Source organism: Macaca thibetana, chromosome 13 (assembly GCF_024542745.1).
Source record: "Macaca thibetana thibetana isolate TM-01 chromosome 13, ASM2454274v1, whole genome shotgun sequence".
In the NCBI taxonomy this organism is placed as follows: Eukaryota; Metazoa; Chordata; class Mammalia; order Primates; family Cercopithecidae; genus Macaca; species Macaca thibetana.
In genome coordinates this window covers 58,416,174-58,444,089 of record NC_065590.1, presented here as the reverse complement: position 1 = coordinate 58,444,089, position 27,916 = coordinate 58,416,174, and the positions used below count along the sequence as shown (strand labels likewise).

At 36.8% G+C, this 27,916-nt stretch overlaps 1 protein-coding gene and 1 pseudogene across 5 annotated transcripts in view; one reads left to right on the top strand and one right to left on the bottom strand.

Annotated features, from left to right (window-relative positions):
* LOC126934259 (uncharacterized) overlaps window positions 1–27,916 on the bottom strand; it is a 1,193,286-nt pseudogene that overhangs the window by 239,278 nt on the left and 926,092 nt on the right. The gene's annotated exons all lie outside the window — the stretch shown is intronic.
* Window positions 1–27,916, top strand: part of GTF2A1L (general transcription factor IIA subunit 1 like) — a 60,997-nt gene that overhangs the window by 9,764 nt on the left and 23,317 nt on the right. For all 4 annotated transcript variants that reach the window (XM_050754873.1, XM_050754875.1, XM_050754872.1 and 1 more), the window contains 3 exons: window positions 13,518–13,573; window positions 16,143–16,227; window positions 17,567–18,156. In XM_050754873.1, the coding sequence (XP_050610830.1) occupies window positions 13,518–13,573; window positions 16,143–16,227; window positions 17,567–18,156 (731 nt within the window). The remainder of the gene's footprint in view (window positions 1–13,517; window positions 13,574–16,142; window positions 16,228–17,566; window positions 18,157–27,916) is intronic.

The following is a 27,916-nucleotide window of genomic DNA, read 5'->3' as shown; positions in this document are numbered from 1 at the left end:
ACAGGGACAATTTGACTTCCTCTTTTCCTAATTGAATACTCTTTATTTCTTTCTCCTGCCTGATTGCCCTGGCCAGAACTTCCAACACTATGTTGAATAGGAGTGGTGAGAGAGGGCATCCCTGTCTTGTGCCAGTTTTCAAAGGGAATGCTTCCAGTTTTTGCCCATTCAGTATGATATTGTCTGTAGGTTTGTCATAAATAGCTCTTATTATTTTGAGATACGTTCCATCAATACCGAATATATTGAGTGTTTTTAGCATGAAGGGCTGTTGAAGTTTGTCAGAGGCCTTTCTGCATCTGTTGAGATAATCATGTGGTTTTTGTCTTTGGTTCTATTTATATGCTGGATTATGTTTATTGATTTGCATGTATTGAACCAGTCTTGCATCCCAGGGATGAAGCCCACTTGATCATGGTGGATAAGCTTTTTGATGTGCTGCTGGATTCGGTTTGCCAGTATTTTATTGAGGATTTTTGCATCGATGTGCATCAGGGATATTGGTCTAAAATTCCCTTTTTTTGTTGTGTCTCTACTAGGCTTTGGTATCAGGATGATGTTGGTCATAAAACGAGTTAGGGAGAATTTCCTCCTTTTCTGTTGATTGGAATAGTTTCAGAAGGAATGGTACCAGCTCCTCCTTGTACTTCTGGTAGAATTCAACTGTGAATCTGTCTGGTCCTGGACTTTTTTTGGTTGGTAGGCTGTTAATTATTGCCTCAGTTTCAGAGCTTGCTATTGGTCCATTCAGGGATTCAACTTCTTCCTGGTTTAGTCTTGGGAGAGTGTATGTGTCCAGGAATTTATCAATTTCTTCTAGGTTTTCTAGTTTATTTGCCTAGAGGTGTTTATCGTATACTCTCATGGTACTTTGTATTTCTGTGGGGTCAGTGGTAATATCCCCTTTATCATTTTTTATTGCGTCTATTTGATTCTTCTCCCTTTTGTTCTTCATTAGTCTTGCTAGCGGTCTATCAATTTTGTTGATCTTTTCAAAAAACCAGCTTCTGGATTCATTGACTTTATGAAGGTTTTTTGTGTCTCTATCTCCTTCAGTTCTGCTCTGATCTTAGTTATTTCTTGCCTTCTGCTAGCTTTTGAATGTGTTTGCTCTTGCTTCTCTAGTTCTTTTAATTGTGATGTTAGGGTATCAATTTTAGATATTTCCTGCTTTCTCTTGTGGGCATTTAATGCTATAAATTTCCCTCTACATACTGCTTTAAATGCATCCCAAAGATTCTGGTATGTTGTGTCTTTCTTCTCATTGGTTTCAAAGAACATCTTTATTTCTGCCTTCATTTTGTTATGTACCCAGTAGTCATTCAGGAGCAGGTTGTTCAGTTTCCATGTAGTTGAGCGGTTTTGAGTGAGTTTCTTAATCCTGAGTTCTAGTTTGATTGCACTGTAGTCTGAGAGACAGTTTGTTATAATTTCTGTTCTTTTACATTTGCTGAGGAGTGCTTTACTTCCAACTATGTGGTCAATTTTGTAATAAGTGAGATGTGGTGCTGAGAAGAATGTATATTGTGTTGATTTGGGGTGGAGAGTTCTGTAGATGTCTATTAGGTCCGCTTGGTGCAGAGCTGAGTTCAATTCCTGGATATCCTTGTTAACTTTCTGTCTCGTTGATCTGTCTAATGTTGATAGTGGGGTGTTAAAGTCTCCCATTATTATTGTATGGGAGTCTAAGTCCCTTTGTAAGTCTCTGAGGACTTGATTTATGAATCTGGGTGCTCCTGTCCTGGGTGCATATATATTTAGGATCGTTAGCTCTTCTTGTTGAATTGATCCCTTTACCATTATATAATGGCTTTCTTTGTCTCTTTTGATCTTTGTTGGTTTAAAGTCTGTTTTATCAGAGACTAGCATTGCAACCCCTGCCTTTTTTTGTTTTCCATTTGCTTGGTAGATCTTCCTCCATCCCTTTATTTTGAGCCTATGTGTGTCTCGGCATGTGAGATGGGTATCCTGAATACAGCACACTGATGGTCTTTTATTTTATTTTATTTGAGACAGGGTCTTGCTCTGTCATCCAGGCTGGGGTGCACTGGAGCAATCACAGGTCACTGTAGCCTTGACCTTCGAGGGTCAATTGATCCTCTCACCTTAACTTCATGAGTAACTGGGACTACAGGCACAGCCTATCATGCCTGGCTAATTTTCAATTTTTTTGTAGAGATCGGATTTTCCTGTGTCATCCAGGGTGGTCTTGAACTCTTGGAATGAAGCAGTCCTCCTGCCTCGGCCTCCCAAAGTTCTGGGATTACAGGTGTGAGCCAGTATGCCTGGCTTATTTATTTTTACTTTTGTAGCCCAAGCTTTTGGTGTGATATCCAAAAAATCATCGCCAAGGCCATTGTCAAAGAGGTTTTCCTCTGTGTTTTTGTCTTGGAGTTTTATGGTTTAAGGTCTTGTGTTTAGGTCTTTTATCTATTTTGAATTGATTTTTATGTAAAGTGTAAAAATAAAAGTCCATTTCAATCTTTTGTGTGTGGAAATTCACTTCTCCCAGCAGCAACCATTTATCGAAGAAACTATCCTTTCCCCATTGTGTCCTCTTAGCACCCTTGTTGAAAATTAGTTGACCATTTGTGTTTGGGTTTATTTCTGGGCTCTCTGTTCTGTTCTGCTGGTCTGTGTGTCTGTTTTTATGTCAGTACCATACTGTTTTGATTACTACAGGTTTGTAATATAGTTTTAAATGAGAAAATGTGATATTTCCAACTCTGTTTTTTTCCCCCTCTGAATTGCTTTGGTTATTTGATGTGTTCTGTTGTTCCACATGAATTTCAGAATTTTTAAAATTTCTATAAAGAAAGTCATTGGAATTTTGATAGAGATGTTGTTGAATCCATATTTTGCTTTGGGTAGTATGGTCATTTTTAATGACATCAGTTATTCCAGTCCATTAACATGGGTATTTTCCCATTTATTTTTGTCCTTCAGTTTCTTATATCAATGTTTTATAGTTTTCAGTGTATGTATGTTTTTTTTTTTTTTTTTTTTTTTTGAGACAGGGTCTGACTCTGTCATCCAGGCTGGAGTGCAGTGGCACAATCTTGGCTCACTGCAGCCTCTGCCTCCTGGGCACAAGCCATTCTCCCACTTCAGTCTCCTAAGTAGTTGGGACTACAGGCATGTGCCAGCATCTGACTGATTTTTGTATTTTTTGTAGAGGTAGGGTTTGTCCATACTGCCCAGGCTGGTCTCAAACTCCTGAGTTCAAGCAATCCACCCACTTTGGCCTCCCAGAGTGTGCATATCTTTCACCTTCTTGATTAAATATATTCTTAAGAATTTTATTTTTTAAGATGCTATTGTAAATGAGATTTTTTAATGATTTTTTTTGGATAGGTAGTTATTTGTGTACAGAAATGCCACTGATTTTTTATGTTGATTTTGTGTCCTGCAACTTTACTGAGTTCATCCTCTTTGAATATTTGGTAGAATTCAGCCTTGAAGCCATCTGGTTCTGGGCTTTTCTATGTTGGGAGGTTTTTAATTACTACCTCGGTGTCTTTATTTCTTATATCTGTTCCTAAATTCAATCTGTTGTGATATGTTGTTTTTGTGAAAGTATATGAAGAAAATCTAGCCTTCCACAGATACATAGTTGGAAAAAAGGGAAGCATTTTAATAGTATTTTCAGATAATTGATACTACACTAAAACTCAGCACATGGTACTTTCTGAGAGGTTAGCTGCCTGATGGAATCTGGAACCACAAGGAACTTTTTGGAATATTTCATTAGGGTTTATTGGTATACCTCGCACTTTGAATGGCTCTTTAACATACGTGTGATGTTACAGCATACATTGGTTATTTGGAAAATATTGGTTTGCTGTCATACAGATGAAACATTGTTCATTATAGAAGATAAAAAATCATATTCGTTGATATAACTAAGCATCTCATCCATTGTGGTTGATATGAATTTTCCAAAATTAAATTTTTGCTTGAAAACTTAAGTTTTACCATTGGCAAATACATGCTGTTAGTTTTTCTTGAAGTGATGGGCATGCTTAGTTTATGTTTAAAAAAAAGTCTGCCAGATACCCAGTTTGAATAACTATAGTTGCTGTCAGTTATTCTTTCAAGTAAAAATGGTGTTTCTTGAAGAAAGAGGCCATGTTTTTTTTTTTTTTTTTTTTTTATTCTTTTCAACTTTTATTCTAGATTCAGGGGTACACAGACAGGTTTGTTACATGGGTATATTGCATGATTCTGAGGTTTGGGGTACAAATGCATAGTACCCCCAGGTACTGAGCATTGTATCCAATAGTTAGTTTTTCAGCCTTTACCTTCCTCTCACCCTCATCCCTCTTGTAGTGCCCATTTTCTCTTGTTGGCATCTTTATGTCCATGGGTACTCAATGTTTAGCTTCTATTTGAAAGTAAGAATATGTGGTATTTGTTTTTCTGTTCCTGCATTAATTCACTCAGGATACCAGCCTACAGCAGCATTTGTGTTGCTGCAAAGGACGTGATTTCTTTGTTTTTATGGGTGCATAGTGTTCCATGGTGTATATATACCACATTTTCTTTATCCAGTCCACTGTGGATGGGCACCTGGGTTGGTTGCATGTCATTGCTATTGTGAATAGTACTGTGATGAACATGGGAGTGCGTGTGTCATTTTGGTAGAAAGATTTCTTTCTTTTGGATATATAGCCAGCAATGGGATTGCTGGGTCAAACGGTAGTTCTATTTTAAGTTCTTAGAGAAATCTCCAAACTGCTCTCCACAGTGGCTGAAGTAATTTACATTCCCACCAACAGTGTACAAGGGTTCTTTTTGTCTGATATAATAATAGTGACCTGTGCTCTTTTTGTTTTCTATTTGCTTGGTGGATCACTCTTCAGCCCTTTATTTTGAGCCTATGGGTGTTGTTACGTGCCTCTTGTTTTTTATACAACTTACCACTTTGTGTCTTTTTAGTGGAGTGTTTAGACCATTTACATTCAAGGTTAATATTGATATGTGAGGGTTTTTTTATTCAGATGGAGTCTTGCTCTGTCACTCAGGCTGGAGTGCGGTGGCACAATCTCAGCTCACTATAACTTTTGTCTCCGGGTTCAAGACATTCTCCTGCCTCAGCTTCCTGAGTAGCTGGGACTGCAGGCGAGCATCACCACACCTGGCTAATTTTTGTATTTTTAGTAGAGACAGGGTTTCACCATGTTGCCAGGCTGATCATGAACTCCTTACCTCAAGTGATCTGCCTGCCTCGGCCTCCCAAAGTGTTGGGATTACAGGCATGAGTCACTGTCTCTGACTGATACGTAAGGTTTTGATCCTATCGTGAAATTGTTAGCTGGTTGCTTTGTAGTTTCTTTTGTGTGGTTACTTTATAGGGTCTGTGTGCTTAAGTGTGTTTTCATGGTAGCTGGCATTGGCCTTTTGTTTCCATGTTTAGAGCTCCCTTAAGGAGCTCTTGTAATGGTGGTCTAGTCGTAACTAATTCCTTTAATGCTTGCATGTCTGGAAAAGCTTTTATTTCTGCTGTGCTTATGAAACTTAACTTGGCAGGGTATGAAATTCTTGATTGGAATTTCTTTTCATTAAGAATACTGAAAATAGGCCCCTTGTCTGTCCTGGCTTGTAAGATTTCTGCTGAGACGTCTGCTTTTAGCCTAAAGGGTTTCCTTTTGTACATGATCTCACCTTTTTCTCTAGCTGCCTTTAAGATATTTTTCTTTAGCATTGACCTTGGACAGTCTGGGAGGGCAGGGGCCATGAAGAGTGGGGCCAGACTGGGCACATCCATCTACAGGTCCCTCAGTGGCAGGTACAAGAACTGATGCTGAGGGAGAATCCACTGGGCAGCCACCAGGTGCCCAGAGGTGTATCTAGGCATGGAACTGGGAAACCTCCTTGCCCCAGGTTCTCTGCACAATGATGGGGGGCAGCCTAAAATTCTAATCCAGGGAAGTGAGTGCTCCAGATACCTGGAGATCTGTCTGGGCATGGAGTGGAGAGGGCCTCCCTGCATCAAGATCTCTGCATAGGAGAGGTGGGATGACTCAGGCTACTGGACCAGGCAAGCAGGTGCTATGAATACCTGGAGATCTGCCTAGGTGTGTAGCAGACAGGGCCCCCTTGCACCAGGATCTCTGCACAGGAAGGGTGGAGTGGGTCAGGCTGTTAATCAAGGTGAGTGGCTGCTCCAAAGGTCTGGACATCTGCCTGGGCATGGAGTGGAGATGACCCTGCTGCACCATGATCTCTGTCCATGAAAGATGAGTGATTCAGGCTGCTGGTTCAGGCAAGTGAGTGCCCTGAATGCCTGGATTTCTGCCTGAGGGTGGAGCAGAGGGGACCCCACTTCACCTCGATCCCAGGGGAACAGGCAGGGGTACCAAGTGATGGCACACGCAGTTCAGTTTCAGATTGCCAAGCTGGCCATGGTTGCAAGTCTCATTGCCCAGGAGAAACTGCAGTGGTAGCAGCTCTCCTCCCACTCCAAGCTTGCAATAGGGAAGAGAGTATAATTCCAGTACCTACTTCTGAGGTGCTTTCCACCTCAGAAGTGGTGGAGGCTGTGGAGACTACTATCCTGCTCCCGAGCAGGTGCTCTAGTCTCTGGCCCAAGAGTAAAATGCTTGTAAGGCCATGCAGCTGGGTTGCTTAGAATGGCTGACTTTGTACGTACCCAGATTAAAAATGGCATCCTGTGCTTGGTCCTATGTCTGGGAAAGTGTCTGCAGCTTCTTCTAGTGTTTTTCCCTCACAGTGTCTCCAGCCCTCTCCCCAGGTTAGCTTCAGGGCTTGGGAGAAAAAAAAAATTCTCCCTCAGCCTGAGTTGCTCTGATCTCCAGTGGAAAGGTGAGTCACTGAGGGAGGCTGTCTTTCTCTCTCATGTACTGGGGCTTCACTTACTTTCATCAGCCAAATGCCATCACAGTGACTGTTTGGTGGGATTCTCGTCTCTGGGATTTGGAGTATCCTGCATGATTCCAGTGGATTACCATTTTCCTTCTTGAATTAAAGCTCACACCATTGATCTTTATTTACTATTTTGTTATATCCAAATGGCGGAGGCCTGCTAACAGGCGTTAATCTGCCACCTTAGAAAAAAAAGGCTATATTAACTCTCAGCTTAAACAAAGGCACAAATGCTTTTCCTTGTACTTTTTGTACTTCTGTATGCTACAGAAATGCTTTATCTTTCTATTTCACCTCATAAAATATTAAAAGGAAGTATACTTGCTAGTTGAAATTTAGTATAATTAATAATTCTTAGATTATGCAAAGGACTTTCTTATCTTAAGTGAAATATCTTTGTGGTTGTTCATGCTGTTTTTGTCTGTTGTGTTATTTTAACGGTGAGTAGCAATGGAGAATAAAGAGACCACTTGCAAGGTTTGGTGCTACTACCTTAATTCATGCTAAGATGTCTACAGTTTTACTTGTTATTCCTTTTGCATCATCAGTTCAAATGTCAACAAAACCAAATACAAATACTAAATGAGAAAAAGGCATACTTTGTCTTGGTATTATGAAAATAGTTTTGACCTTATGAACACACTGAAAAGGGTCTTAGGTACCCTCAGTGGTTTGTATATTACACTCCGAGAACTGTTGTTCTGCGCTTAGGGTGACTATATGTAATTTATAATCTAGTTTTGAGAGAGAGAGAAATGGGATTCTATTAATAATTACCTCAGAATAACTAACAGGTGTAAACTGGGACTGTCCTGGGCAAACTGGGACGTGTAGTCACCCTATGATTACCTTATTTCTAGGGGGCTTCAAGTCAGCTTCTGTGTTTGGTCTTCATGTCACATGATCTTTTTGACATGATACTATCAGTCATGATGGAAGGAAGGGAAGGGAAGAACAGGGACACTGAGACTTTTGTGGTGGCTTTCATATTTGAGCATTAAAACTCTTAAAATATAGGTGTTAAACTATATGTCCAATTGTTCTTCAACTTAGATGTGTTGAAAATTTCAGCAATGTGGTTGGTTCTTTAGGTGATTTGAGAGTTAGAATATTGTTTGGTCATCAGGAGACATCTTTTATGCTAATGAGTATTCACAAAGAAGAAATTCACCTGTTTCTGTATTTCGTGAATCATGTAATTTTATTTGGATTGGTTCAAAGATGATCCAAGAATCACAAAACTATAACTGCCACAATGTATCAAAGGATTTTTGATGGTGAATAAGAAACAATACACTTATGAATGTGGATATTGTTATGCCATGTTAGTGTATTACAACATTCTTTAAATTATGTTTGTGGAATTGAATTCTTGCTATGTTAAAATTTATTGTTAAATTTATTATTTCTAATGAGAACAAAGGTACAATGCACCAGAATCTCTGGGACACAGCTAAGGCAGTGTTAAGAGGGAAATTCATAGCAATAAATGCCCACGTCAAAAAGTTAGAGAGATCTCAAATTAAGAATGTAACATCACAATTGAAAGAATCAGAGAAGCAAGAACAAATCAGCCCTAAAGCTAGCAGAAGACCAAAATTAGAGCAGAACTGAAGGAAATCAAGGCACAAAAAACCATTCAGAAGATTAATGAATCCAGGAGTTGGTTTTTGAAAAAATTAATAAGATAGATAGATTGCTGGCTAGACTAATAAAGAGAGAAGATCCAAATAAACACAATTAGAAATGAAGGGATGTTACCACTGACCCCACAGAAATGAAAATAACCATCAGAAACTATTGTGAAAAACACCTCTATGCACACAAACTAGAAAGCCTAGAAGACATGAATAAATTCCTGAACACATACATCCTCCCAAGACTTAACCAGGAAGAAATTGATTCCCTGAATAGTTCCTTATTGGAACTCCAAAATTGAATCAGTAATAAATAGCCTACCAACCAAAAAAAGCCCAAGATGTGATGGATAAACAGCTGAGTTCTACCTGATGTACAAAAAGAGCTGCTACTATTCTTACTGAAACTATTCCAAAAAATTGAGGAGAAAGGACTCCTCCCCAACCAATTCTGTGAGGCCAGCATCATCCTGATACCAAAGCCTGGGAGAGACACAACAAAAAAGAAACCTTCAGGCCAATATTCCTGATGAACATCGCTGCAAAAATCCTTAACAAAATACTTGATACTTGTAAACCAAATTTAGCAGCACATCAAAAAGCGAATCCACCATTATCAAGTAGGCTTTATCCCTGGAATGCAAAGTTGGTTCAACACACTGAAATCAATAAATGTGATTCATTACATAAACAAAACTAAAGACAGAAACCAAGTGCTTATCTCAATAGATGCAGAAAAGGCTTTAGATAAAATTCAACAGCCTTTCATGTTAAAAACTCAAGAAATTAGGTATTGAAGGAACATACCTCAAAATAATACAAGCCATCTATGACAAACCTACAGCCAACATTATACTGAATGGGGAAAAGCTGAATGCATTCCCCTTGAAAACAGCACAAGACAAGTATGCCCTCTCTCACCACTCCTATTCAACATAGTATTGGAAGTCCTAGCTAGAGCCGTCAGGCAAGACAAAGAAATAAAGAACATCCAAATAGGAAGAGACGAAGTCAAACTGTTGCTATTTGCAGATGACATGACTCTATATGTAGAAAACTCTATAGTCTTGGCCAAAAGCTCCTTCAGGTAATAAACAACTTCAGCAAAGTTTTAGGATACAAAAATCAATGTGCAAAAGTCACTAGCATTCCTATATATCAACAATAGCCGAGCTGAGAGGCAAACCAGGAGGGCAATTCCATTGCCACAAAAAGAATAAAACACCTAGCAATACAGCTAACCAGGGAGGTGAAAGATCTTTTTTTTTTTTTTTTTTTTTTTTTTTTTTTTTTTTTTTTTGAGATGGAGTCTCGCTCTGTTGCCCAGGCTGGAGTGCAGTGGCCGGATCTCAGCTCACTGCAAGCTCTGCCTCCCGGGTTTATGCCATTCTCCTGCCTCAGCCTCCCAAGTAGCTGGGACTACAGGCGCCTGCCACCTCGCCCGGCTAGTTTTTTGTATTTTTTAGTAGAGACGAGGTTTCACCGTGGAAAGCTCTTTACAATGAGAATTACAAAACACTGCTCAAAGAAATCAGAGAAGACACAAACAAATGGGAAAACATCACATGCTCATGGATAGGAAGAATCAATATTATTAAAATGGCCATACTACCCAAAACAATGTACAGATTCAATGCTATTCCTATCAAATTCCAATGAAATTCTTCACAGAACTGGAAAACACTATTTTAAAATTCATATGGAACTAACAAAGCGTGAATAGCCGAGGCAATCCTAAACAAAAAGGACAAAGCTGGAGGCATGACATTACCTGACTTAACACTATACTACAGGGCCATGGTAACCAAAACAGCATGGTACAGGCACAAAAACAGATCCATAGACCAATGGAACAGAATAGAGAGTCAGGAAGTAAGGCTGCGCATCTATAGCCATCTGACCTTTGACAAAGTCAACAAAAGTAAGCAATGGGGAAAGGACTCTCAATTCAATAAATGGTGCTGGGATAACTGGCTAGCCATATGCAGAAGACTGAAGCTGGACCCCTTTCTTATACCACATACAAAAATAAACTCAAGATGGATTAAAGACTTAAATGTAAAACCCCAAATTGTAAAAACCCTAGAAAACAACCTAGGCAATACCATCTTGGACATAGGAACAGGCAAAGATTTCATGACAAAGACACCAAAAGCAATCACAAGAAAAGCAAAAATTTACAAGTGAGATCTAATTAAACTTAAGAGTTTCTGCACAGTGAAACAAACTATCAACAGAGGAAGCAGCCTACAGAATGGGAGAAAATATTTGCAAACTATGCATCTGATAAAGGTCTAATATTCAGCATCTATAAGGAACTTAAATTTACAAGAGAAAAACAAACAGTCCCATTAAAAAGTGGGTAAAGGACACGAACAGATACTTTTCAAAAGAAGACATGCATGCAGCCAACAAGCATATGGAAAAAAGCTCAATATTACTGATCATTAGAGAAATGCAAATCAAAAATACAAGGAGATACCATCTCACACCAGTCCGAATGGCTATTGTTAAAAAGTAAAAAACTAGTAGATACTGGTGAGGTTGCAGAGAAAAGGAAATACTTATATACTGTTGGTGGGAGTGTAAATTAGTTCAGCCATTGTGGAAAACAGTATGGCAGTTCCTCAAAGAGCTAAAAGCAGAACTGCTATTTGACCCAGCAATCCCATTACTGGGTATATACTCAGAGGAATATAAAGCATTCTACCATAAAGATGCATGCAAATGTTCATTGCAGCATTTTTTCACAATAGCAAAGACAGGGAATAACCTAAATGCTCATCAGTGACAGATTGGATAAAGGGAATGTGGTACATGTATACCATGGATACTATGCAGCCATAAAAAAGAATGAGATCATGTCTTTTGTGGGAACACAGATGAAGCTGGAGGCTATTATCTTTAACAAACTAAAGCAGGAAAGACAACCAAATACTGCATGTTTTCACTTACAAGTGGGAGCTAGATGATGAGAACTCATGAACACAAGGAAACAACAGACACTGGGTCTGCTTAAGGGTGGAGGGTGATAACTACTGGGTACTGAACTTAATTCCTTGGTAATGAAATAATCTGTACAACAAACCCCTGTGACATGAATTTACCTGTGGAACAAACCTTCACATGTACCCCTGAACTTAAAAGTTAAAAAAATGTAGTATTTCTAGAACATATACGTGAAGATCAAAGTTATGACACTTTTAGTTTGAGTAAAAATACATATACATACTTATTTAAAACTTACTTTGTTATTGAAACCATCTTGAATATTAAAATTTGTTTCACATACATTTAAAGGTATAATATGAACATGTAAAAATAACTTGTTATTTTTATATGATTTATATAAGAGAGTCAGTGCTACCTTGACTTACTAAGGACAATCTAGGTGTTTTGTTATGGATTTCCAAAGTACAGTGTGGTTGATCACAAGTTATTTTTATATGTTCAATTATATAACTTGTTAGTTTAGTATCAAAATTAAGTAGGAGCTACATGAAACTTCATTATAAAACTGTTCAATGCTTTTATTCCAATGTCTATAAAGAAACTTTAAAAACTCTCTTATAGTCCTGTTTGATTTATTTAAATATAGAGAATTATCTTACAGGATTTATTGCAAGTATTTAAAAGAGGATGATTGTTGCTATTTTTTCTCAAGGAATTCGTTTAATTGCTTTAGACAATGTGTTAACAGATTTTTGTTTCCTCTCAGGCTATTACTTAAGCTGTAGCAGCTTAAGCTTTGCTCACTTCAGCTAATGAAGACTAATACCATTGTGTTCCTGCCAGTTCAATTCTTTCTAATTTAGCTTTTCTAAGATAATGCCTGTTAATAAGCAAAGTCATAGATGAACAGAGGATAAAAACAATTCTGTGCGTCATTAACCATCAATCTGTAGCCTTTCTTCTGTTGTCTTAACGTGGAAGGAATGGTTAGTTTAAAAAAATGTTAGCTTTTATGAGTTGTTTGTTTATGAGTTGTTTTATGTGATGGAGTGATTCTAATGTCAGGAACAGATCTTTGGGGCAATTTTCCTTAATGCAGTATGTGAAAAACAAGCCATAATAAATATTACATGAACACATAAACATGCTAAAGTTTGTGTTTTTATTAAAGATGAGGGAAAATGACATTCTAACCACCATATTTAGTCATGTTTAGGTAAAATGAACCTTGAGTATCTAAGGTATATGATTACATTGATCAACTAAGATCCCTCTACTGTAGTTACTATTTTTTCTTTACACTTATTTTTAAATGATAGTTTACATTTACAACTAGCTGGTCAATCTTTGAGATGTATTATAAATGAAAGGCTGGTTAGCACAGAAAAACTGGTAGATAATAAAGGAAAGATATATGGGATTGTAGCTCTAATGTAGGTCGAGTTGTCAATCTGGGGATTTGTTTTTAGCAGTTGTACCTGTTTTACTGCAGAGACTTGAGGAGGCATGTTTTTATTCTTTTGTTCCTAAAACTATTCAGGTGTGCTTGCTTACTTGCCCAAAGTACTGTAAATAACTTTTCATAAAATAATGAATTGGAATTTATTTTGAACCTATACAATTTAGAATGGGTTTATGTTGGGTTACAAATTTATGCTCAATATTATAGTCTCTTGGAAATGTGCCTCTTTAATAAATATTACTTTTTCTCTCCAGTGAAGGGTTGTAAGAGAGATTTAGTGCTACCTTGACTTACTAAGGACAATCTAGGTGTTTTGTTATGGATTTCCAAAGTACAGTATGGTTGATTACAATGAGATATTTTCTTTTGGCATTTAAAGGAGTTTATTTGTAAAGTCTTTATCTGAAGTTGTTGCAAAAAATATAATTACTTTTTACCTCACTTGGAATCAGGAAGTTTAGAATTCACCATGGTTTAACCTGTTAGTGATAGAAAATATTTTTTAAAAATAAGCTATATTTAGTGATTTTATTAAATTGGTAAATTCTAATGAACGCATATTTATTTTGTTTTCTATGCAGCATCATTAGTTATTCCTGCTGGTAGAACTCTTCCAAGTTTTACTACAGCAGAACTGGTATGTAGCTTACTTAAAATATATTTTAAAAGATATGCCCCACTGTTAGTGAGTGGTGGCAAAATGCTGAACGTAGATGTAATTTCTTACCCTCCAGCTGAAAGTGAAAAAATGTCGCTGGGCACGGTGGCTCATGCTTGTAATCCCAACACTTTGGGAGGCTGAGGCAGGTGGATCACCTGAGATCAGGAGTTTGAGACCAGCTTGGCCAACTGGCGAAACCTTGTCTCTACTAAAAAGTACAAAAATTAGCCGGACCTAGTGGCGGGCACCTATAATCCCAGCTACTCAGGAGGCTGAGGCATGAGAATCGCTTGAACCTGGGAGGTGGAGGTTGCAGTGAGCCGAGATCATGCCATTGCACTCCAGCCTGGGTGACAAGAGCGAAATTCTGTCTCAAAGGAAAAAAAAAAAAAGAAACAAAAGATGTGGTAAAGAGTGGGGCGACAGAATAACATCTATAGCATAGATGTAATAAAACTCAGAAGTTTCAGAATTGACATTTTCTTGCCAAGTTTTCCTGTCTTACAGACAGGTCATTAGCATCTTCCAAGACTATACCTACAAGGTTAGGAAACGTCTGAAGTTATGTTGTATGAGGTTTTAATACACTGTATAATGTTATATCCTTGTTACATCCTAAATAGATAATTTTGAGTTTTTTTTTTTTCTGATTTTTTTTCCCCTCCAGAATGGAGCAACATCATAGTTTTTACTTTAATTAAACTGGAATATTTTTGTCATTTTGTACCTTTGTGAAGTACAGCTTGTTAATATTTTTCCCCTTAGTACTTGGAGGCAGAGGATAAATGTACATGTTAACATAGAAAACCAAGTAGTTTTTCGGGTAGAGAAGAATAGCAGCTTTTCACTTTTATCTTTCTTCCATAGTACTGAGAGTATATACTAACTGTTTTTAATTTTCTTTCTGCCCATAGGTTGCCTTTCTAGGGCAAATGCTTAGTGGGCTAGTTATTTCCATTTCTTCACTAAGAACAGCCAAAACCACACACCTTAATAGGATTTTTGGAAAGAATGGTGCTGCTTTTGATAGGAGACCAATGAAGAAATACCTCTGCCTTTGGAATTCAAGGAAATACTTTTTTCCTGTTTAAATAAATAATAAGCTTATATTAATAAAAAGTAAAAATAGGCTGAGCACAGTGGCTCACACCTGTAATCTCAGTGTTTTGGGAGACTGAGGTACTGGTCACCATAGCAAGACCATATCGCTACAGTTTTTTTTTTTTTGAGACAGAGTCTCACTCTGTCATCCAAGGCTAGAGTGCGGTGGCATGATCTTGGCTCACTGCAACCTCTGCCTCCCAGGTTCAGGTGATTCTTCTGCTTCAGCCTCCTGAGTAGCTGAGATTACAGATGCCTACCACCACGCCCAACTAATTTTTTGTATTTTAGTTGAGACGGGGTTTCACCATGTTGGCCAGGGTGGTCTCAAACTCCTGACCTCAAGTGATCCACCCGCCTTGACCTCCCAAAGTGCTGGGATTACAGGTGTGAGCCACCATGCCCGGCCTGTACAAAATTTTTTAAAAAAAATTAGCTGAGCATGGTGGTGTGTGCTTGTAGTCCTGGCTACTTGAGAGGCTGAGGCAGGAGGATCACTTGAGCCTAGGAATTGGAGGTTACAGTGAGTTGTGACTGCACCACTGCTCTTCAGCCTGGGCCACAGAATGAAACCCTGTCTCTTAAAAGTAAAAAAGCAAAACATTTATAAATAAAAGAAAGAGCTCTGTAGTCTTATACTCCAAGAATAAACGTTTTAACTGTTTGATGTTTATCCATCCAGACTTCTTTCATGAAAGCTATATTAGTTTTCAGGGTAAAAAGTATGAATACTCTTTTTACTGTTTCTGTAATTTCTGTTTTCTAATTTAGTAATACAGACGTACTGCTTTCAATTTCAGTTAGTACACATTGGCCTTAGTGGATGTAACACAGTTTAATTAACAAACTTTTGTTGGTGAACATTTAAATTATTTCCAGCATTTTTCTAATATAGTATTCCATTGGTTATGCTTGTATATATTTCTGCGTGTTTGTGTGATAATCAGGACAAATTTCTAAAAGTAGAATTCCTGGGTCAAAGGTCATATGTATTTTCAATTTTGGTATATATATTGCAAAAATTACTCTCCAAAAGGATTGTACCAATATACATTCATACAAACAGTGGTTTGAGAAAACCAATTTTTATCACATTCTCAACAACACTGGATGTTATCAATCTTTCAAATTTTTGCAGATCTGAGAATCAATGGCCTTGCAAAGCTATGTCTTGGGCAAGTTTTTTGAGTCAATGTTTATACTGTTCATTAGGACTTACTGACTTCTTTGCTAATAACTGTAGAATAGGATTCCTCTTGATCCTTAATGGGTTGATCAATATCGAAAAACTGTTTTATTCAAAGAACTCAGCCCTAATGTTAAATGTTAAGTATTGTCAAACTATTGTCCACAATCAGATTTTTTGACTCCCTATGAGATCAGGGAAAAAAAGATACAAGTAAAGTCCTTTTCTAACTTTCTGATATAAATTTCTTATATCTAGGGTACTTCAAACTCCAGTGCAAACTTTACTTTTCCTGGTTATCCCATTCATGTACCAGCAGGTGTGACACTACAGACTGTATCTGGTGAGAGTATATTCTAAGAATATTTTTGTTTTTAGCATTGGTACTATTTTTTGGACGTTAAGCTTCATGATTTTTTAATAGATTATATACCAGAAGTTATAAGAACTTTTAATAAAATAGATTTTAGAAGTAATGATAAATGGTGGTTTTCATTGTTATGGAGACAGTCTACCATAAAAGACATTGTACTAGGCCTGTCCTGTATTTCCTTCCCAGTTCTCTTTCCCAACATTGTATAGGGGTTCTTTGTATGTATTTTTTCTAATTCAAGTCAGTTATCTAAATTTTAACAAATACAAAATAAAATAATTTACCTGCATTCCTGCTAGCTCTAATTACGGACTAAAGATTAGGTTGATCCACCTTTGTCCCCTTTCTTAGTAGAGATTGCATGGTCTGATAGAACAAACAACAGTTTTGAGGTTAACCAGTCTCTGCTTTTCAGAGCACCATCTCTTGATTTTGAAGAGGATCATACCTCTTCTTTGGGTTGTTGTAAAGTTTAAGTAAAGCACCTAACTCAGTGCTCAAAAATAAGTCCTTTATTTTTTTTCTTTTTTTTTGAGACAGAGTCTCGCTCTGTCGCCCAGGCTGGAGTGCAGTGACTTGATCTTGGCTCACTGCAAGCTCCGCCTCCCGGGTTCACGCCATTCTCCTGCCTCAGCCTCCTGAGTAGCTGGGACTACAGGTGCCCGCCACCACGCCCGTCTAATTTTTTGTATTTTTAGTACAGACGGGGTTTCGCCGTGTTAGCCAGGAGGTTCTCGATCTCCAGACCTTGTGATCCAGCCGCCTAGGCCTCCCAAAGTGCTGTGATTATAGGCATGAGCCACCGCACCCAGCCTTTTTTTTTCTTTTATAGTGTTATTTTAAAGGAAGAAAGGAGAAGAAATTTGATTACTTTTGAAATCATTAAACTCTCTTTTGGATAGCATTTTCTTGTTATATGGCATTTTAAATATATGAAGTTATATTTTACATGATTATGTTTGTTAAAATCCAGTTTTTGGTTGATAACATTAATTTATCGAACAATGGAAGAGGTTCATGGATTAAATATTGGTGGCCTTTTTGTATCTCAGAGTGTGACATATAAACAATTGTGGGAGAAGTCTGGAATTAAAGCTAAACATACATAATTAAAAAATAAGAATTTATATATTGATTGTAGAGAATCCAAAAATGTCTGAAGAATAAAAGAAAAACCCCTAGAGATAACCACCATTAACATATCAGTATATTTTTTTCCAGCCTGTTGTGGATGAGATTTTTTTTGTGATTGTTGTCAAAGGAAATTTTAATTCTATTATACTTACAAGATTGTTTCCTCCTTTTTAAGGTCACCTTTATAAAGTCAATGTACCAATTATGGTGACACAGACTTCTGGAAGAGCAGGTATTCTTCAGCATCCAATTCAGCAAGTATTTCAACAGCTTGGCCAGCCTTCAGTAATACAAACTAGTGTTCCACAATTAAATCCATGCTCTCTTCAAGCAACTACTGAAAAATCACAGAGAATTGAAACTGTGCTACAGCAACCCACAGTTCTACCTTCTGGGCCAGTAGATAGGAAACACTTAGAAAATGCCGCCAGTGATATACTTGTATCTCCCGGAAATGAGCATAAAATCGTGCCTGAAGCTTTGTTACGTCATCAGGAAAGTTCTCAGTATGTCAATCTTCCAGGTGTTGTATTTTCTCCACAGGTCTCTCAAACAAATCCTAATGTGGAGTCAGTGCTCAGTGGTTCAGCTAGCATGACTCAAAATCTGCATGATGAGTCCCTCTCCACAAGCCCTCATGGGGCTCTCCACCAGCACGTGACTGATATTCAGCTTCATATTCTTAAAAATGGGATGTATGGATGTGAATCTGTAAAGCAACCAAGAAATACAGAGGAACCCAGCAACATACCTGTATCAGAGAAGGTATAGTTCTGTGTCCAACTTCTTGGTATCGGGACAGACAGTGGCCAGTGATTGGATATCCTGAGTATTTTCAAGCTATAATGTTAATCAGAATTATATATATTTTGTTTTGTTTTTTCCTTTAGAAGATTATTTCTTTTTTCTATTGATTAAAAAAATTTTTAATTGTGATAAAATACACGTAACATAAAATTTACCAACTTAACCATTTCTAAATGTACAGATCAGTAGTGTTATATACATCCACATGTGGTACAACCAAGAAGATTGTATCTTTATTGTTGTTTTTAATATGACCATCAGTTCTTAAAATATTCATGCTTAGCATTTCTAAAGTTTTCATTTCAATAGATGAATTAGAATACTTCTTTAGAGAAAATGCATTTGTTTTAAAAGGTAATCTATTTACCAGTCTCTTACATTGGGAAACTTGTTTTTTGTCTGCAGATAAAAATTAAAAGACCCAGAAATCCATACCAGTAGTTTATGGAATGTTTTGAGATAATTAATTATCAAATGTAATATACAAAAGAAGCCCACAAAGTATTTTTTTTCCTGCTCTACCTAATTTTTCTGAATTCTTATATGGAAACTTTTCCCTACATGAGGGATTATGTTGCTAGTAATTTTGTTTCTCCCTGCCTACTAAAATACTAGTTTTACTTAATTTCTTTTGGTATTGAAACTACAAAAAATTAGCTTATAGTTAACTTTTGATACCAAAAATAGGTCTGAATTATTAATTTTCAAGGAATTAATAGTAATGGCAGAAAGATTCTTGGATAATTTTGGATTATAAAAATTAAAAAAATTACATTCTTTTTACAAAGATGAAATACATCTTGTGGCTAATTCTAGTTATACAATTTAGGACATGTGAAAAATACTTAAAGGTTTTTGCTCCAGCTAATGGTTTAGCCATCATCCAGAGCCACTGTACAAGTCTGTAGCAATGGACAGTTAAGCACCACCTTAATATTTTATCTTCAAGATATTTAAATTTTGCTACTTAGGAAAAGATATAGGGCATAGTGAAAGCCCATAAACAAAGAAAATGATGATCAGAAACTATTTGACCTGTTTTATAATGTTTCAGATATTTAATGAAACCTGTTCAAGATCTCTGAGCAAATCTGTTGTTAGTTTTGCTGTAAGTGTTCATACTAAAATGTTTTATTGACTTTTTAAATTTTTTTTTACGTAATATATAACATTTAGTAAATAAATGTAGGCTAAACTAATAATTATGAAACATTTGGTTTTGAGGTAAAACTAACTACAAATGTAAAATGTTTGTTTTCATCACTAATACTTTTGGAGGCACTTTTTGCCTGGATTCTGTGTGAACTTTGCAGATGTTTGGTGTGATGAGTCAAGGACTTATTCTACTGTTATGTGTTGTATGTCGTCATGCCCTTTTTCTGATATGGGGAAATAGATTAGTTAAGGGATATTAATCAAGGATTGATTAGGGGTAGTGGTTGAGAACATAAGCTTTGAAACCACAGTAGGTTCAAATTCTAGGTTCACTACTTGCAAGCAAACTGTGTAACATTACTCACTGAAATTCAGTTTTAGTCTTTAAATTGGCCGTAATAACAACCTTGTAATTTTGAGAATTATCAGAGATAATATATATTGAGTATTTAAAGCTTCTGGCACCATAGTAAGCTTTAGATTAGTGCTATTATGCTCTATGAGCTTGTAATATATTGGGTAACTTTTCATGTAACTTGTTAGTTTTAAAAAAGGTCTATATCTAAAACACAAAAATATAAACATATGAGAGTATATATAAAATGCTGATTGATTTATTGTAAGTTACCTTTGAGACAGTAAGCAGTTTGGTAAGTTTATGCTGAACTAATTTTCAAAGACTTTACAAGTAGTTTTTCTTTTTATAAGTAGCTTAAAGCAAGTTATAATCAACTCTACTCATTTACTTTTCCTATGTTGTAAACTACTGGAGAGCTTTTGGATCTATAGGTTTAAGAAGTAAGGATCTATGTGGGTTTGACATTCTGTTTCACAAAATATATTCTTGATAACTTTTGATTCTGCCCCTTGTAACTTCTGTTCTATTTTCTTTGTCTGAATTTGACTCTTCTGGGTACTTTAAAGATGGAATCGTACAATGTTTGCCCTTTCGTGACTATCTTATTTCACTTAGCATAATGTTTTCAAGGTTAGTCCATATTGTAACATGCGTCAGAATTTCATTCCTTTTTAAGGCTGAATTGTGTGAATTTGATAATTTTTAAATTTTGTAAATATTCCTGGAATCTGTTTCTTCTTCTCCACTCCTAGTGCCATTGCCCTAATTGTTTCTCATGTGGGATAATTTTATCTGACTAATTTATCAGTGTGTAGTCTCTTCTACCTCTTACTCTGCTCCTGCCAATCCATCCGTCCTACAGGTCAAAGGCCTAGGCTTCAGGGATCAGAATTGTTTTGAATCCCTTCTCTATTTCTTAATAATTATATGACTTAGAGAAGTTACTCATTTGTAAAATAAAGATAATAGTATCTACCATATAATTGTGGTAGGATTAGTTAAGACAATCAATGAAAAGTGCTCAGCAGCACACTGGCACCGTGGTAAATGCTCAGTGCATGTTAGCACTCTCTTCCTGGTGGCTTCCAGAGATCTGTCCCAAATGCAGCCTGATTGTGTCTTTCTCCACTTAACACATCACTGACTGCCCTTCACCTATAATAAATAAACTTCAGGCACCTTAATATACATACACAAAGCATATTACACGTTCTTTCTCTGCCAAAGTTTCCTATTTATTCTTCCTTCCTCAACATGAATATTCTTTATTGGGAACTGGTAACCGTGAGTGATTCTTGGTTTTTAACCTTGTTGTTTCCTACTTTTCTTTTTGCTTTTGTCATCCCCCCATTTGATGCCTGGAGTTTCTTCCCACCATCCTTTCCTCTGGTTAATTCCTGCTTATTCATTACTTCCTTCAGAAATCTTCAGTACTTCTCCACCTAATTTTTCCTTCATTATTAAATTGGATGTAGCTCTTCTGTTTTGTCGCCTGAAGCATATCTGTCATAATGTAGTTCAAAGATATATTGATAGGTTTTCTTTGCATTGACAGGTACATTTATCTTTGCATATGCAGTAATCTAAGAATATATACACACTCGTGTGTACTAGAGTGTAAGCTTTTAAGGATGGGATCTAGAATTAGTTTATTTGGCTCAGTAGTTCTCAATCCTGGCTGAATGATAAAATCACTGGGCCATTAAAAGAAAGTGCACGTCTACCCCAAGAGATTTAAATCTAATTAATCTGGAATGGGGTTCAGTCATCAATATTTAAGAGCTTCTGAAGTGATTGTAATATATAGTCAAGGCTAAGAACCACTGATGTAGCTCAAAATCAATGTATGAGTGAAAAATGGAGTGAGAGGATAAGAGAATATATAACTCCTAAGTGAGAGTTTTCATTTTTCTTCTAAGTCCGCACGTATTCCTCTAAAAGATAAAATGTCCTATCAATAATTATTTGACTTTATAATTCATTTAAATTGAGTAAATACTTTTTGAGTCTCTGTATGCCATTATGAAATTAATATATCAAAGTGAGAGATATTTAAACCAGATATGTGACTTTTTCATTATAAGAAGAAAGCCAATTTAACAAAATAATTTTTTATATCTGTCAAAATATATTAAGATATATTTCATTCCAAATAAGAGTGAAGTAGCATGGGATGCTACTGTACATGGTCAGGTAATATATAATTATCATTGTTACTATCTTGTAATAGATTAAATTCTTGTTAAGAATAAAAGAAAATATGTGCTGCCATTACAATTATAGGCCACTGAATTTGACATAATTTAGGCTGAAAATGTGAAAAGAATGTGTATTGTAGCTTCGGCTTATCTTGTTTTATATTTATCCCCACATATGGGTATAAAGTTCTGCAAATTTTTACTAGCCATTGGAAAAATATGGTTCTTTCATTGGAGGGAAGCTTAAATGGCAAAGACTGGAAGCTGGATTTGGCAAACAAAGCTTTATCATGAAGCATCCTATTTACTTGCTTATTATACTACCCAGTCATGGAAGCCACATACAATCAAAGACACCATGGTTAAGCTGAGAATATTGGACATTATTGAGCTGGTTTGTTTTAGAGCAGAGAAAAAAAACGGAAGCATTTCCTCTGTCAAATGACATCATCTGCATTAGAATTATTGACATTTCTTTCAGGTTTGGCTGGAATTCATAGAAGTATCAGCAGCGACTTTCCTTTAACATTCAACAGGCTAAAAATACCAATGTTTCTTAGGGCTGCCAATATCTGATTTTAATCATTATTTGTACATTGATACCATCAGATAATTTTTATGTTGTGAGCTCTTTTTTTTTTAAATTGGAAACTGACATCTTTCTAATAATGAAAAGTTTGGCTAGTAAAATTTGGTACTCTGCACCATTGGAGCTCCCGAGATGCTTGGCAAACATGGTTTTGCTGCTTTAGTAAAGAAAGCGTTGCTGTCTATTTCAGCACATGGCATGCATTAGTGCTAAGACATGCCAATAATTCTAAAAGAAGTCTCATCTGCTGACATAAAACTCAAATATATTAGAGCCATGGTTTTGAATTATTGTGTTTCCCAAGACATTTATCAAACAATGTAGGCAGAATATTAAATTCTTCATGCAGAATTTTTCTGGCTGTTGAAAGGAAAATGCTTGAAAGGACCCTTGCTTGATCCTTGGGGAGACATTTACTATTTTTGAGAGGGAGCAAAAGCCCCCTCATAACAATTTGACCTAGAGGAGTTCACTGATGATCTATGTGGTGGATGTTTGGCTATATGAAAGACTTAAATCTTTTCATGGTCCTGCGGTATCAATTATGGATGTTGCTGCACAACTCCTGGCTATTTTGGTCAAATTACCACTTCAGAAGAGATTGGAGTCAGATAATCGTGAATTTTTCAATACCTGGTGGAAGTGCTTCTGAAGAAAAAAGTTGAGAATGATAACTCTTTTGCTGTTATTGAAATTAAATTTAGATTTGTAATTTTAATCCTCTCCCAGAGTAAAGAGGGCCTCACTGATTGAAGGAAGATGGTATGAGGCTACATAAATTCAACTAGAAGAGTCCTAAAATCTTCAGTATTCCTTTATAAGCTTATGTTCATCTGGCAAAGTAACACAGAAGCTCTGCTTCATTTTTCAACAAAAGATCTTATGGTTTAAGGTTTTCAGTACTTGTTGCCATTAAAATGAAAAGCCAGGCTGGGCATGGTGGCTCCTGCCTGTAATCCCAGCACTTTGGGAGGCCAAGGTGGGCGGATCACTTGAGGTTAGGAGTTCGAGACCAGCCTGGTCAATGTGGCGAAACCTCGTTTCTACTAAAAATACAAAAATTAGCAGAGTGTGGTGGCAGGCACCTGTAATCCCAGCTGCTCGGGAGCTGGGGCAAGAGAATCACTTGAACCTGGGAGGCGGAGGTTGTGGTGAGCTAAGATCGCGCCACTGCGCTCCAGCTTGGGCAACAGAGCGAGACTCCATCTCAAACAAACAAACAAAAAAACCAATTTCAATGTGTGGTTTAGGCCTAGGAAAAATCTTATACTAATTGACTTTATCATTATTATTTTTTATATATTTTTGACATGGAGTCTCACTTCGTCACCCAGGCTGGAGTGCAGTAGCGCGATCTTGGCTCACTGCGACCCTCGCCTCCCAGGTTCAAGAGATTCTCCTGCCTCAGCCTCTCAAGTAGCTGGGAGTACAGGCCTACACCACCATGTCCAGCTAATTTTTGTTTTTTTTGGTAGACACGGGGGTTTCACCATGTTGGCCAGGCTGGTCTCAAACTAACTGGCTTTAAAATAACTCAAATTTAAAGAGGCATGATATATATACAATAAAATTCATCTTTTAAAAGGTAGTTTTTAGACGTACCATATGAATTTTGACAAAACTGAAATTATACAACCCTACCTGAGATAGAGAACATTTTCATTACCTCAGAGTTTCCTCACATGCCTTTGTAGTCAATACCTTCCTTCAGCCCCCAGTTCCTAGCGGTCACTCACTGATCTGTTTTCTTTTGGGATAAGTTTATGGTTTCCAGAATGTTAGACACAATCATGCAGCATGTATTTTCAGCACAATACATTGGAGATACATCCATGCTGTTGCGTGTATGAGTACATTCCATTGTATGGTTATACCACATTTACTTACCAGTTTGACATTTGGGTTGTTTCCAGTTTTTGGTGTTTGTGAATAAAGCCCCTGAAAGGGCCAGGCACTGGGTAATCCCAGCACTTTAGGCAACTGAGATGGTTGAATTACTTGACGTCAGGGATTCGAGATCAGCCTGGCCAACATGGCGAAACCCCATCTCTACTAAAAATACGAAAATTAGCTGGGCATGGTGGTACACGCCTGTAATCCCAGCTACTTGGGAGGCTGAAGCAGGAGAGATAATTGCTTCAACCCAGTGAGCTGATATCATGCCACTGCACTCTAGCCTGGGAGACAGAGTGAGACTCTGTCTCAAAAAACAAACAAACAAACAAAAAACCTGAAAACATTTATGTGTAGGTTTTGTATGTGTAAATACCTAGGAGTGGGGTTGTTGGATAAGATGATAAATGTATGCTTATGAGAAACAGTCAAACTCATTTCCAAGGTGGCTGTATTTCCACCAGCAATGTATGGTGGAATTTTGCATTTCTACCAGCAATGTATAAGATTTGTTGTTGGTACACCACATCCTTGGTAGTTAATGCTATCTTTTGGTAAGGAGAAGTTTTTAATTTTGATGAAGTCCAGTTTATTATTTTTATCTTTTGTTTTCTTTTTCATGTGTCTTATCAAAGGCTGCAGAGATTTTCTTATACTTCTAAATATTGTATAGTTACAGATTTTACATTTAGGCCTGTTGCCCAGGCTGGAGTGCAGTGGCATGATCTCAGCTCATTGGGTTCAAGCGATTCTCCTGTCTCAGTCTCTCGAGAAGCTGGGATTACAGATGCCCACTGCCATGCCTTGCTAATTTTTTGTATTTTTAGTAGAGGCAGGGTTTCACCATATTGGTTGGGCTGGCCTTGAACTCCTGACCTCAGGTGATCCACCTGCCTTAGCCTCCCAAAGTGCTGGGGAAACAGGCATGAGCCACCGTGCCTGGCTGGCTCATTTTTTTTTTAACATATGGATAGTCAATTGTTTCACCATCGTTTGTTAAAAAGACTGCCCTGTCTCACTGAATTAGCTGTCTGTGCACATTAAGTATCTAAAGCACTTCACCTTTAGTGAAAATTATTACATCTGTGTTGGTTTATTACTGAAGGTTCATTCTGTTTCATTAATTCACGTGACTATCTTTTTGCTAGTACCACACTGTCTTGATTATGGCAACTTTATAGTAAATCAGAGAGTGTGAATTTCTCAAATTTGTTCTTTTTTCCAAATTGTTTGGGCTATTCTAATTCCTTTGTATTTCCATATAAATGTTAGGATGTGCTTGTCAGTTTCTAAAAAGAAAAGTTGCTAAGACTGCTTTGGGTTGTGTTGAATCGGTAGATCAGTAAGGGGAAGTGATGTCTTCACAATATTGAGTCTTCCAATTCAGGGGCATAAGTTTGTTTTTTTTTTTTTTTTAATTTAGGTTTTTGACTTCTCTTACTAATGTTTTCTAGTTTTTAGCATATGCATATTTTATATATTCTGTTATATTTTTATCTAAATATTTCATGGTTTTTGGTGCTATTATAAATAGTACCTAAAAATGCCATCAAGAACTTTTTTTTTTCCTTCATTTTGTTTTTATTATAGCATGTTTGCTTAATTTACAGCAAGCAGAAAATAAGCTGGGTCTTTTTTTGATCCAAACATTGATGTTTTAAAGGTTATATACAATATTTGTTAAAAAGAACATAAAAATACTTTTTTAGAAGCCTCTATAAGAAAGAAAATATAAAGTTTAATCCCACAACTTTCCTCTTTGCTAGAACTGCAAACTACTGCTACAGTTTTAAATAGACTTTTTGTTGTTTAAACTATACATCCAGGAAAATCTAAAAAAATTAAAGAAATATGCATATAAATGATTGCATAGCAGAACATGAACATTAACTGCAAACAGTAAAGAAATGAAAGTTAGAAATACTATCAAATATGCGAACGTTCTAGAATCAATCCTTTAAACACATTCCACAAACAGTATTTAAAATCCATCATTGTATTCTTTACAGGCAAAGCCTGGATTACTAAAACCAAAATTGAAAAAAGTAATCCTCTAAAAGGAATTGTTTCTCCATAATTCTTACTTATATCTGTAAGCAAGCAATCTGAGATTTTTAAAGATGCTAGCTTTTTATTCTGAAATGAAATTGGACATGTCAAGTCACTTTTGTCCCCAAAACGATCTTTCAGAGAAATACTAGAAATTATAAATGGTTAAGGGTATTACTTCATTTTTAGTCAGGTACTACACTGATAATCGAAAGCTCAGAAGACGTGACTCTTGCTTACAACTGGCTAATCCTTTTTCCCAAATTATTTTAAATTTTATGGCACCACAGAATCACCTAGAATGAGTGTTATCTTTCATCTTGCCTCGTATTAAATAAACTGAGGTGTGAAAAGCAGGCCTCCCTCATAAAGAGGCAGACAAATTTTGATACAAATCCATGAGCCAAGTGCTGTAAGCATCAAACTTTTAGTTCTTTTACACTATGCACACACACACGAAACCTACTTGGAAACAATTGCTTCTAACAGCAGTAAGAAAACTAAGCAATATTATGGTCAACAACGTTCCTTAAACTTTAGAATAACTACATAAGAATATTTCTTTCTCCTTAAAATTATTTTTGCCATCATCGACCTGCTCAAATTTTAAGGTGAGTTTTTGTGTTTTCTGTGTTCCAAATCTTCATAGGAATGAGAAGAAAAGCAGTCAAGCCTCCATGTTTCAGTCAAGAACTCAATTACCCAGCTGGTATCATTCCCCAAGACAGTGGGGTTAACAAAAGAACTAATCCACATTGCATCAAAAATAATTATCATTGGCCTAGACATCTGTTTTTTTTTTTTTTTTTTTTTTTTTTGAGATGGAGTCTCATTCTGTTGCCCAGGCTGGAGTGCAGTGGCATGATTTTGGCTCACTGCAACATCCACCTCCTGGGTTCAAGCGATTCTCTTGCCTCAGCCTCCTGAGTAGCTGAGATTACAGGTATGCGCCACCATGCCTGGCTAATTTTTGTATTTTTAGTAGAGACGGGGTTTCACCATGTTGGTTAGGCTGGTCTCGAACTCCTGACTTCATGATCCACCCACCTTGGCTTCCCAAAGTGCTGGGATTACAGGTGTGAGCCACTGCGCCTGGCTGGGCCTAGACATCTTGACAAGACATAAAGGTCCACCCTGAACCTACATGTGTCTGAGCAGTCAGTGTTGTATTGTGGCTACTACTTCACTTTTGTATCACTCTATCTTATTAGCAAGCTACATTTCTAGGTTAACAGTTCTACTAAATATGAATATGAAAGTTTATTTTTAATGAGACAATATTGCAAATTGTGGTCAACCAACATCTTTTCACCAAATACTTCAAGCATAAAAAATGAGAATCTTTACAAAAATATATAGAGACACCACAAATTGGTAGCTGCCCATAACATTAGACAAACTGGACTCTTAAGAGTGGCTTCTCAACAGCATATCATTTAATTATAACTGTTGCCTGGCACAGGGAAAACTAACAAG